The 12,418-nt window shown below is 41.5% G+C and overlaps 1 protein-coding gene across 8 annotated transcripts in view; it reads right to left on the bottom strand.

Moving 5' to 3' along the window:
- Positions 1-862: 862 nt before the first annotated feature.
- The window catches only part of MRRF (mitochondrial ribosome recycling factor), a 64,576-nt gene continuing 53,020 nt past the window's right edge, over positions 863-12,418 (bottom strand). For 7 of the 8 annotated variants that reach the window (XM_003264089.4, XM_030817766.1, XM_003264087.4 and 4 more), the window contains 2 exons: positions 10,986-11,145; positions 863-1,810 (listed from right to left, as the gene is read on the bottom strand). In XM_003264089.4, coding sequence (XP_003264137.1) covers positions 1,733-1,810; positions 10,986-11,145 — 238 coding nt within the window. In that variant the 3' untranslated portion in view covers positions 863-1,732. The remainder of the gene's footprint in view (positions 1,811-10,985; positions 11,146-12,418) is intronic. The other variant, XM_003264088.4, reaches the window with a different exon arrangement.

Raw genomic sequence — 12,418 nt, 5'->3', positions numbered from 1 at the left:
AGCTGTATCTTTTATAGTAAACCAGTGAACGTGTTTCCCTGAGTTGTGTGAGCTGTCCTAGGAAATTAACTGAACCAAAGGAAGTCAAGGACTCTAGTTTGTAGTTGGTCAGTCAGGAGTATGGGTGGCCCAGACTCATGACTGGCATCAAAAGTGTTGGCAGTCTTGGGAGGTGGAGCCCTCAACCTGTGGGATCTGACACTATTTCCAGGTATAATGTCAGAACTGAATTGAATTATAGGATACCCAGTTGGTGTCTGCTGGAGAATTGCTTGGTGTATGGGGGAAACAAACTCCACACCTGGTCACAGAAGTGTTCCATGTTGAGTGTGAAAGTATAAAAGTATAAAAGGAAAAAAAGTTTGTTTTTTTCCTTTTACATTAGCACATCAGGCCTCAATTTGAATGCCAGCTCTGCTACTTGCTAGCTGTGTAACCCCGGACAAGAAACTTCACCTCTATGTAAATGACGCTGACAATGAATCATGAAAACCTTCTACCACTTATCAGCTTTGCTTTGTTACTTTGGGCAAATTACCTAATACTGTCAAGACTTAGTTTTCCTATTTGTAAAATGAAGACAATACACATCTCTTAAGTTTACTGTCAAGATTATAAATAATGCCTAGAACTATACCTAACTCATAATGGCTATAAGAATGAATGAACGAATAAAAAATAATTGGAGGGAAAAAAACCTAACAACCCAGTATCTGAAGATAAGCCACAATAAGCTACTTGTCTGTCAACAATGGGCAGGCCCTGCAGGAAAGGTGTCTCACTACCAAGTAAATGTTGACAACAAGTACAAGACAGGAAAACGATAGAAAGAGAGTGTTAAGACCAGAAAGAAAAGTCAGCATTTGCTGGGTAGCTACTATGTGCAATTTATTCACAATACAACATATGACTGCCTACTATGCTCCAGGCATTACACAAAGTTCTGAGGATATACAGGCTAATTAAATGAATACTTAAGAGTTCGTACAAAGCAGTAGACTGTGCTATGAGAGCCGGTAATGAGGGTCCTAGGTTAGAGGGGGAAAGAAGACTTCCCAGAGGATGTGATATCCAAGACAAGGCCTGATGATAAACAGGAATGGCCAGGTAAGGAGGGGAAGAGAGGGCCAGGTAAGGAGGGGAAGAGAGATCCAGGCAGAGAAAAGAACATGTGTGAAGATGACTCACAGGCAAAACTACTGTTCTGGGTGCCTCACACACAGATCCTTAGTGATCATCAATCCAGACCAACTATATTCTTTCCTTTGTGGTTGTTATTCCTTCCAATTTATTTAGATTTTATTGTTTAGTGAAAATGGGCCTCTAGTGAAGTGTCCAGTCATAGGTGAAGGCCCATATCAGAGTTTTAAAATGGGAACAGAGCCTAATTATGTGAAAAGGAGGCTCCTAAGATGAGGAGCAGGTGGTACTAAGCCTGCTAATGGCCTCAGTCCCTTGGCAACATCAAGTCAAAGCAAATGCCTGAGTAAAGGCCCTTTGCCAGCAGCAAGTATTTTCTGAGAGCCACCCACGTCAGACGGCCCAGAGCAGGAGGAGGAAGAGAATGAACAAGTCTGAGTGTTCCCCCGGAAGGCTGGGCCTCACAAGGACAGCCTTCTGTCAGCATGGTGAAGTCTTCTGTGTGGATGGGGGAGGGAGAGAGGTCCCAATGTGCCACCCATGGGATCCAGCAGAAACTGGGCTCTGGAGTATTGCTGGCCCCAGTGGACTTTCATCCAAGGAGTTCTTTGGTCTTCACTGCCAGATGCCTGTCCAGTTCTGCCACTGTGTCATCGGCCATTTGGCTGATCTGCAAGAACACAAAATGAGACAGCCTGATTAATGGGGCTGGAAAAGGGTAGGGGGATGAATATTCCAGAAACATGAAAAGGTTATGTGAGAAATAATAATAGTGACAAAAGTTCACATTAAGTACCAGCCAGGCACTGTACTAAGAACTTTATATATACATTCTTTTTTTTTTTGAGACAAAGTTTCGCTCTGTCGCCCAGGCTGGAGTGCAGTGGCACAATCTCAGCTCACTGCAAGCTCCGCCTCCTGGGTTCACGCCATTCTCCTGCCCCAGCCTCCTGACTAGCTGGGACTACAGGCGCCCGCCACCGCGCCCGGCTAATTTTTTTTTTTGTATTTTTAGTAGAGATGGGGTTTCACCGTGTTTGCCAGAATGGTCTCAATCTCCTGACCTCGTGATCCTCCCGCCTTGCCCTCCCAAAGTGCTGGGATTACAGGCGTGAGCCACCGCACCCGGCCTATATATACATTCTTTTTAACTCCTAATAGCAAACCCATAAGATAGATACTATTATTATCCCCATTTTGCAGATAGGAAAACGGAGGCATTTAGATCGCTTAGTCAGGACAGCTAGAAAGTTAGAATGATAAAATTTAATCCACAGCATTCAGATTCCACAGCCCAAAATTCTTAACTATTATTCTACAATATAGAGAAGCTAGTCTTATCTGTTCTTTAATGAGCCTCTAGAATTTCCTACACCTGAAATACTTTGTATATAAAGCCCTCATACAAATTGATAAGAAGAATATTAAGATCCCAATAGTTAAGTGAAAAAAAAAACCCTTGAAAAAAAATGAGGTACATCTGGTTACCAAACAAGGAAAATAGACATCAAAGAAATGCAAATTAAAACAAGATACAATTCAGCTATCATAGCAAAATTTGATGCTGTGGTTTTTAATTACAATATTCAATGCCAGCAAGCTATGATGAAATGGATAAGCTCATATATCACTGATAGAAATTCAAATTGATGCAAATGTTCATACCATTTAACCCCAAAATCTCTCAACTGGGAAATTATCACATGAACAGGATCTGAAAAAATTTTCTGAAGTTCTATACACAAAGATATTTATCCCAGCTTTATATTTAATAATACAAAAATTAGAAAATCTAAAGTTACAGAATAGGGAAGTAGTTGAACACATATAGTCATTAAAAATGGTTAAGATTTTCTACTTCTTAAGGATAGGGTGTTAATATGAGTAACATTCCAGTACATATCATGGAAACATGCTCACATTATCCTTGAATTGAAGAAAAGTAGGACACAAAATTGTGTATATACATAGTAGAAATGATCTCTAAAATATGTAAACAAAAAATTGTGTATTTTTAAAAACTGGAAGGAAACTTGTCAAAATATTAATAGTGGTTATATTTTAGTGATGGGAAGACAGGCAATATATTGTTCATGTCCATCTCTGTCACATCCAGCCTAGGACTTAACACATATCAAGTTCTCAGGAAAAACACACTAAGTGAATAAAGTTTTCTGTGTTTTTCTGTATTTCCCAAATTTTCTGCCATAAACATGTACTCCAAGAATGAAAAAACACAATACAGTTTAGTAGCTGCTGCAGTCTCCTCCCTATGTCCAAAAAAGACTGAAAGCAGGAAGCCTTAGGCAGGAGGCTTTAAGGGCTGCAGCATGGTGCCAAGGATCTGCATGCTTAGCAGCACAGCGGCTGTTGGGCATCTTTATTTGCAGACCACAGGCCTTGGCTAGGAATTGAGAACTAAATGCACTAAAAAGGGTAGAAACTAAAAAGGATTTAGAGCAATTGGTCCTGGGCAGGGAGGTGGCCAGGCTCTCACCATAGCAACAGCTGTGCATTTTTTCAGCTAGAAAAGCAAAACACCTGGGGGCTGCCAGACACACTGCAAGAGTGGCTGGACTCAGAATGACAGCTTGGTCCCTGCTAACTCAGCTACCCACAAAGCCTTGACATGCTTTTGCCCCCTGTGGCTGCCTTGCATGGGGTGTGGCATGGTGCCCAGCAGTACTCCAACACCTGCAGGCTGGCAGCCTGGGACAGCCAGGAATGATGGCTGAAAGCCTCTTCTGGAAAAATGGCTTTGAGGGTAGTTTGGGGACAGGGATGGGGACTGGGAGGAGGGAGAGTACTTAGGAGAACAATTTGATAACATGGGTTCTGGCTGAAATTAGTGGGTTGAAAATGTGTAGGTCATTTCCCCACTTTGACTCTCAGTTTCCTCATCTATCAAATGAATATGCATGCACATTTTAAACTGGTTGTTTGCTATTTCGTGTACTATAACTTTTACTATCACTTCCTGACTTCTTTCCAATTAATTAATGAAAAAGGGCAGGTGTGGTGGCTCACACCTTTAATCCCAGCACTTTGGGAGGCTGAGGTGGGAAGATCACTTGAGTCCAGGAGTTTGAGACCAGCCTGGCAACATGGGGAAACCCCATCTCTAAAAAAACACAAAAAATTAGCCAGGCATGGTGGCACACGCCTGTAGTCCCAGCTACTCAGGAAGCTGAGATGGGAGGATAGCTTGAGCCCAGGAACTGGAGGATGCAGTGAGCCGAGATGGTGCCACTGCACTTCAACCTGGGCAACAGAGACTCTCTCTCAAAAAAAAAAAAAAAATTAATGAAAATATTTACTAACATTTTACCATAGTACAAGCATAAGGTGTTCTTGGGGACAGCCTGCCTGTAAGTTCATCTTTTCCACCTTTATCAGACGTCTTAAAATAATGATTAATAGCAACAAGGCCAACAACAGCCTCCACTTACCCAGTACTTACCACATGTCAGACACTTGGCTAAAACTTTACATGCATTATTGCACACAATCCCTATTAACATATGAAAGACTATTATCTCTCTTTACCATATAATAAACATTATTTAACTTGACAGTTGCATAGTAGGAATGCAAAAGTGTTTTATCTTCTGTTACTTCATTCAAATCCAACAACCTCACATAGCCTCTATAAAGCAGGTAGAATAGGTATTATCCCCATTTTACAGAGGAGTAAATCAAGGCACAGAATGTTAACTGATCTGTCCAAGATCACATAAAAAGTCAGTGGTTGTAATCCCAGCACTTTGGGAGGCCAAGGCGGGCGGATCACGAGGTAAGGAGATCGAGACCATCCTGGCTAACATGGTGAAAACCCATCTCTACCAAAAATACAAAAAATTAGCCGGGCATGGTGACGGGAGCCTGTAGTCCCAGCTACTGGGGAGGCTGGGGCAGGAGAACAGCGTGAACCCGGGAGGCAGAGCTTGCAGTGAGCCAAGATTGCGCCACTGCACTCCAGCCTGGGGGACAGAGCCAGACAGTCTCAAAAAAAAAAAAAAAAAAAAAAAAAAAGAAATTCAGTGGTGTGGCTGAGCCAAGAACTCACCCATCTTAATGGCCAGTTTGAGGCTCTTATTCCCTTTTGGAGGGGTCCCACAGCACCTGGCCTAGTCCTGCCTCATTCCAGACAGGCTGTGTTAGGGATATTAAGAGTCAATCCAAGTTCTACATTTAAAGTCACAAGACTGGGGAGAAGAGAAGGATAAAGAAATAGGGCGAACAATTATTGAGGACCAGCCACCATACTAGCCACTTTTAAGTATGTAGCATCATTTGGTCCTCATATCAATCCTGTGCTCCCACTTTGTGATGAAGAAACAGAGGCTCAGAAAGATGACACCATTTGCTGGCGTTAACAGCTAAGAAGTGAAAGAGCCAGGATTTTAATCTAGGCCTGTCTTACTCCAAAGCAAGAACCCTTGCCAACATTATACTCTGCCTCATAGAGATTATAACATCGTCATCATCATTATCATCATCACATTTGTTACTTATAAATTCAGGAAAATGAAAGGCAGGGACAGAGAAGGGGAATGGCAGGAGCACAGAGTACACTCCTGGGGCAGGCCTGCCTACCAGCCATCCTTCCTGAGGCCTAGCTCAAAACACCCGCTGCCTTGCCTGGACCAGCCTCCCTGCCTTCCACCCGTCTGCCAGGAGCCTTTCCCTCCTTTAGCTCTGCTAGCACCCAGCTTTGCTCATTTCAGAGCAGCACTGTTTTTCAGGGAAAGGCAGCAGTGAAAGGATCTTGGCCAGATTTACTGGTGGTTTCTGCCAAGTGCTTTAATGTTCAGCAGGCCATTTATAGCAAACCAAAGCAAAGGTGAAACAGCAGGCCGGCAGATGTCAGAGTGTTGAGTGGGAAGACCTCAGTCCTTCTTCAGCAGAGCTTGCCTGGAATGGGGGTTGGGAAGTAGCGGCGGGGGGGGGGACAGTTGAGGAAATCTGGGGGTCAAACATGACTACAGGGATAGAACCTACAAATGAATCATTTCATTCTTATTTTTATTTATTTATTTTTTGAGATGGAGTCTTGCTCTGTCGCCCAGGCTGGAATGTAGTGGCGTGATCTCGGCTCATTGCAAGCTCCGCCTCCCGGGTTCAAGCGATTCTCCTGCCTCAGCCTCCGGAGTAGCTGGGACTACGGGTGCCCACCACCATGCCAGGCTAATTTTTTATGTTTTTAGTAGAGACAGGGTTTCACCGTGTTAGCCAGGACGGTCTCGATCTCCTGACTTTGTGAACCACCTGCCTAGACCTCCCAAAGTGCTGGGATTATAGGCGTGAGCCACTGCGCCCGGCCTATCATTTCATTCTTATACACCAAAAGTTGAAGAAACATTTTTATAATAAAGCTTTAAAAAATCTGACCTCAAAAGATTTTTGAAAAATTAAAAAAGATAATCTCACTCAAAATGAAATCCAAATTGTTTATAATGCCATCATCTGAAATGACCACCTTTAATATTTTGACATGTATAAGCTGCCAACCCCATGGTACATGTGACTTTTCTTTATAAAACTAAAATCAAACTGCTGTATAATCTACCTTTTAAAAGCAAATTCCAAAAAAATTTACCATATCTATAAAATATTTTTATTAACGTTCTATATAGATTCTAATGAATGTAAAACAATTTACTTCCCAGTCAGAAATTTATAGACAGTTTCCAGTTTTCTACTATTATATATATCAATGAACGTTCCTATAAATAAGGCTGTTGATTATTTATTTTGGGCAAATTCCTAAGTCACTAAATCAGAAGAAATGTATGGATTTTAGTATATATTATCCTCTAGAAAGGTCGTATGGATTTATACAAAGAATAACAATCTTTTCTGTAGAGTGTGAAAGTAAAAGCAACAGTTCCCAGATAAGCAACATTTTCAGCTCAGATAAAAAAATTCTAGGTTCAAGTGTTAGGGGTTATAAAAGGCAAATTAAATACATATATATTCTAAAAACATAGTAGTATATACCAAGAATCTTATAAAAAATATGCAGTCCCTCTGTACAGTAATTCCACACTTGGGACGTTCCAGTCTATTCTAAGGAAATCATCTCAACAAAGATTTATATATATATATATTCACTGCAACCTTATAACAAAAAAGTTTCAACAAACTAAAATGTCCAAAAAGAGGGCTTATGAAAGTGAACACCACACCACCAACTATTTAGCAGCCATCAGAAGGAGTTTTACAAAGAGTTTTTCAAGACATGAAAAATGCTAATGCCTTTGAGGTCAAACAGAAAATAAAAAGCTGAATACAAAATTGTATATATACTATATGTTCTCAATCATGTTTAAAACTATGTAGTTTTTTTTTAAAAGGAAAAAAGAAATATTCCAAAATGTTAAGAACGGTTGCCTCTCCAATGTGGGAGGAGAGGATGAACTTTCCCCCATTGTTTTAAGCAGTCTTCTGTACTCCACATTTTCTGCAATGAACATATATTACTTTGATAGTAAGGAACAAAAGTAAACAAAATTTTAAAACTGTCTGATGAAACAACAATCAGCCATAACCTTGTTTTATATCTTTAAAACATGCACGTGCACGTGCGCGCGCACACGCGCACACACACACACACACACACATCAAAAATTCCAGTTTGGGGCCTTCTGACAGTAGAAAGAACATCATGAAGTGTATATAAGGCTCAATTCTGTTCCAAACTTTTAACTCTATGACAGTAAACGAAGTTATTAACAATCTTGGTTAAGAATAAACATTTAGCTGGGCACTCATGCCCGTAATCCCAGCACTTTGGGGGGCTGAGGTGGGCGGATCATCTGAGGTCAGGAGTTCAAGACCAGCCTGGCAAACATGGTGAAACCCCATCTCTACTAAAAATACAAAAATTAGCAGGGCATGTTGGCACATGCCTGTAATCCCAGCTACTCGGGAGGCTGGGGCAGGAGAATCGCTTGAACCCAGGAGGTAGAGGTTGCAGTGAGCCGAGATTGCGCCACTGCACTCCAGCCTGGGCAACAAAAAAAAAAAAAAAAGAATAAACATTTAAATAATAATATTTTTAGAAAGACATCTATGATATATTGTATCACATAAATAGTATGAGATTTCTTGTTTCGAGAGATAACTTGAAGTTCTACACTAAAATGTTAAGAACAGTCATCTGAGTGATGAGATTTCAATTACTTTCTTCGTTGTTTTAACAGCAAAACGAATACAGCTATTTTCACTTAAAAACATCACAGTAAGAAGCACTAAAGAAAAAAAATCTAATCTGAAGAGGATGGCGAAAAGCCAGTGCTAATGAGTGAAGGCTTCCAGCAAGGTCTTTGTCAAGAGGGTTTTATCAAGAATGCTTGCTATCTGATCATTCTTCCTCTTTCGGGAGTTGTGGGCTCTGGTCCCTGAGGCAGATGTCCTGGCTTGCTGAGTGACTAGTGCCTGGCAGGCCCTGAAGGTCCACAGGCTTATCACCAAGAAGCAACGACAAGGCAAAGCAGCGAAGAAATCCCCTGGGAGAAAGACAAGGAGCTGGCCCAGCTGGAGCCAGGGCCCAGACTATTAATGAGGCCTGGTCAGTGCTCAGGAAAGGCCCGCCTAATCTCTGAACCTCCTCTTTTAGCTCATACAGGGAAGGAGGAGGGCAGAGAGATGGCAAGAGGGGAGTTTTGAGGGTTTGGGTGTCAGGTACACTAATAGTGCTTTCTAGCACACCAAGGAAACCATTCAAGGCAGAAATTACCAATCCCTTTTTACAGAAAACAGACTCCAAAGAGTCAAGCAGCTTCCCCAAGTTCATAGGACATCAAGTGCAGAACAATCTTTTTCTAACTCTAGTGTCATTACACAGGTACATTACAAGGCTTCTAGGTCATTATCTTCTATGTGTGCTTTTACAGAATTACCTGAGAGCTTTTTAAAACTATACATTCCATCTGGGCGCACCTGTTATCCCAGCTACAGGACTGCTTGAGCCCAGGAGTCCAGGACCAGCTAGAGCAACATAGTAAGACTCCATCTCAAGAAAAATGAATTAATAAAATTAAGTAAAATAAAAATATACATTCCTAGGCAGAACTACTGTATCAGAAAATGCAGGAGTAGGGCCCAGGACGCCACCTAAAATCCCCCCCCCCCCCCCCGCCCCCAGGTGACTGTTGTGGCTGTCCTACTACTAAAATGCTAGTAAAACTAGCATTTTAACTGCTGGTGGAGGAGAAGGGGAGCAGCTAGTCAATTTATGGACTTCTCCAGGGGTGCCTTGCTTCTCGCTTCTCTCTTCACTCCCTATCCAGCCCACACGCCTGTTCAATCTCCCTAAAACAATGCTTGTGGATGAGGAGGCTTTAAGGCCTATCAAACCCTTTATATTACATTGAACGTTACTAATTCTATCTCCACATCTTTCCATAGGTGCCACTCAGGTTCAGGCCACCATCACTTCCTGGTTGGATTTCTGCAGCAGCATCTCTGTCTCCCTGCCTCCAGTCTTGCCCCCTACAATCTGTTTTCTACCTGGCCACCATAGTCATCTTTCATAAACATAGATGTGCTCTCTCCATCATCTAAAAAAAATCTTTTAAGCATGTCACTGTATGAGAATCACCTGAGAAGGATTTAAAATACAGATTCCTAGGCTCTGTCCCAGATTCATTAACTCAATCTCTGGAAATGTGGCCCCAGATACCTGGATTTTTATAAGCTACTCAAGTGATTAAGGTACTTTGGTAGATTAGCTGCTGTTTAGCAAATATTCACTTCTTTCCCCAGACCTCCATAAATATATATATTTCCTTGTACCAAAGATATTGAGCTTGGCCCATGTGACTTGCTTTGGCCAATCAAATGTGACAAGAGCAGGTGTTTAAAATGTACTTGAGTGGTTGGGCTTATGATCTTGGCATCTGCTGTTACCATGAAAAGAGGCCCTAGGAAACCTGTTGGCTTCAGAAGATTGAGAGATATATAAAGCAGATTTGAACCCAATCCAAGATCTGGAGCCAAGCCCACTGAGCCCAGCCTAGAATAGCTACACCCCAGCTGGCCCATGGAAATGAGAACAAGAAATAATGCTTTGATATTGTCGATCACTGAGTTTTGGGGTAGTAACGTACCATTATTGTGGTCATACATGACTAATACATACGCACGGCCGATGTGGGAAAGTCTGTACATGTTAACATTCAAACTCCTAAACCTGGTGTACGAGAACTTCCTTCTATTATCTTGCCACTCTGTTTTCTTTATTCATTCCCTAGTCTTATCCTACGTTCAAACCCCAATGATCTTAACTGAATATTGTTTTTATATCACCATACCTTTGTACGTATGGTTATACTTTTCCCCCTTGTCTCTCACTATTTTACTCCAGTAGCTTAAGACTTATTCAAGTGCCACTACTCAGCACACTGAGAACACTAAGTGCTCACTTCTCAGCAACCAGAAAACCAGACAGGAGAGCATTAGCGTAGAGGCTCTGAAGTCAGTCTGCCTAAGTACGGATCCGATTTCTACCAATTTCCAGCAGTGTGACTTCGGGCAAGTTATTTAACTTGCCTGAATCTCAGCTTCCTTACTACCTACCTCATAGTTTTGTAGTGATGAGGGTAAACGAAGTAATATAAAGTGTTCAGCACAAAACCTGGTACACAATACAAGTGTCTTATCCTCCTCTATGGATCCCTCTGAATCTGGCATTAGGCTAGGCCCAGAACAGAGACTCAGACAATGTTGATAATGTGAATGAAAGATCAGAGGTATTCTATTTTAACTGTCCTCACCTCAAACATGAACAAATGATTCCTTGTGCTGAATACAAACACTACTACATCTGCTGGCAATAATACCTGTTTCTCTATTAGCCTAATGGTGTCCTCCGAGACGGTATCCTTGGATTTCTTCAGCTTGTTCATTGAGTTGGTGCGAACCTTCCGTAAAGAGTCTTTGGCCTTGTTCGTGTTCTGTTTGGCCAGTTTCACCAGCATTTCTCTGTGCTCTCTGGTTACTCTGATAAAAGACAAAAGACATTCAACAAAATCATTCTATACATTAACTGCTGGCCAAGAATTTAATATCACTCTGTCAACCATTTCAGCAGTTTGTAACTTTCCTCTCTGTGGGCTGAACTCCTGGAATTTCCAGGAGGAAAACGCATGTATAAAGGCTTTAAGCTGCCCAAACATGGGCAAACTGGGTTTGACTTTGTATAAGGTACCAAACTTCCCAGTGAGAGAACTGGGATTCAAATCCCAATATTTCTGGCCTGTATTCTTTCTGCTACTCTTCTAATCTATTTCAAGTAAATCATGCACTGCTGCCATTATTTCTGCTTCCGGGCAGAAAGCTCTTCACAGTCAGTAATATGAAGCTTGGGACTGAAAAGGACAAAACCACCTAGAGCCCATGCTTCATTTATGGAATTGGCTGGAGCACTGATAACAAAGAAAGGAGTGACAAGAGGCTGGGAAGCCATATCACAGAGAGTCTTGTAAGATCACAAACCACGTTTTACAGATGAAGAAAATGAGGCCCAAAGAAATTTGGTACCTTATACAAAGTCAGACCCAGTCAGACCCAAGCTGGCCTGTCACAAAAGCCAATGGTCTTAGTATGACAGCATTCCTCTGCCCCCCCGGGTCCTGAAATGGACATGCTTATGCTCCCTGACCCTCAAATCAACATGGTTCTTGCTCAAGGAAGGACAATCCCAAGTTCTGGATACATGTTCAGTGTGGAATAGTGATGAGCAGCTGTTAAAGATTTAGTAACATCTACCTTATATTTTCTCTGCCGAGAAAAAAATTAAAGAATTTTGAGAAGGAATAAGCTCTGAAGTGAATAATTATATTTATGTAAATCCTTTTGGATTCAGCTATTTGAAGGTATTCTCAAAATAACAATGAGTCTAATTACTACTATTATTAAACACTTCTATGCCACGTGAGTACTTTAAGTATGTTACTTCATTGATCCTCACAAGTCTTCAAATGAGGAAACAGGCTCACAGATGTTAAGTGACTTGCCCATGAGCATGAGTGACAGAAGTGGGATTCAAACCCCGATTTTTCTGGCCTGTATTCTTTTTACTCTTGTAATCTATTTCAAGTAAATCATGCACTGCTGCCATTACTTCTGCTTCCAGGCAGAAAGCTCTTCAAAGTCAGTAATATGAAGCTTGGGACTGAAAAGGACAAAACCACCATGCCAGGAGTTCAGGGATTTGGATCAGATCTTGTTACTTTTATGGTTTTTAATTCACTGAACAAAAATCATGCTGACA

This window comes from Nomascus leucogenys, chromosome 8 (assembly GCF_006542625.1).
Source record: "Nomascus leucogenys isolate Asia chromosome 8, Asia_NLE_v1, whole genome shotgun sequence".
In the NCBI taxonomy this organism is placed as follows: Eukaryota; Metazoa; Chordata; class Mammalia; order Primates; family Hylobatidae; genus Nomascus; species Nomascus leucogenys.
The sequence above is the reverse complement of the archived record's forward strand: the minus strand, read 5'-3'. Positions and strand labels throughout refer to the sequence as shown.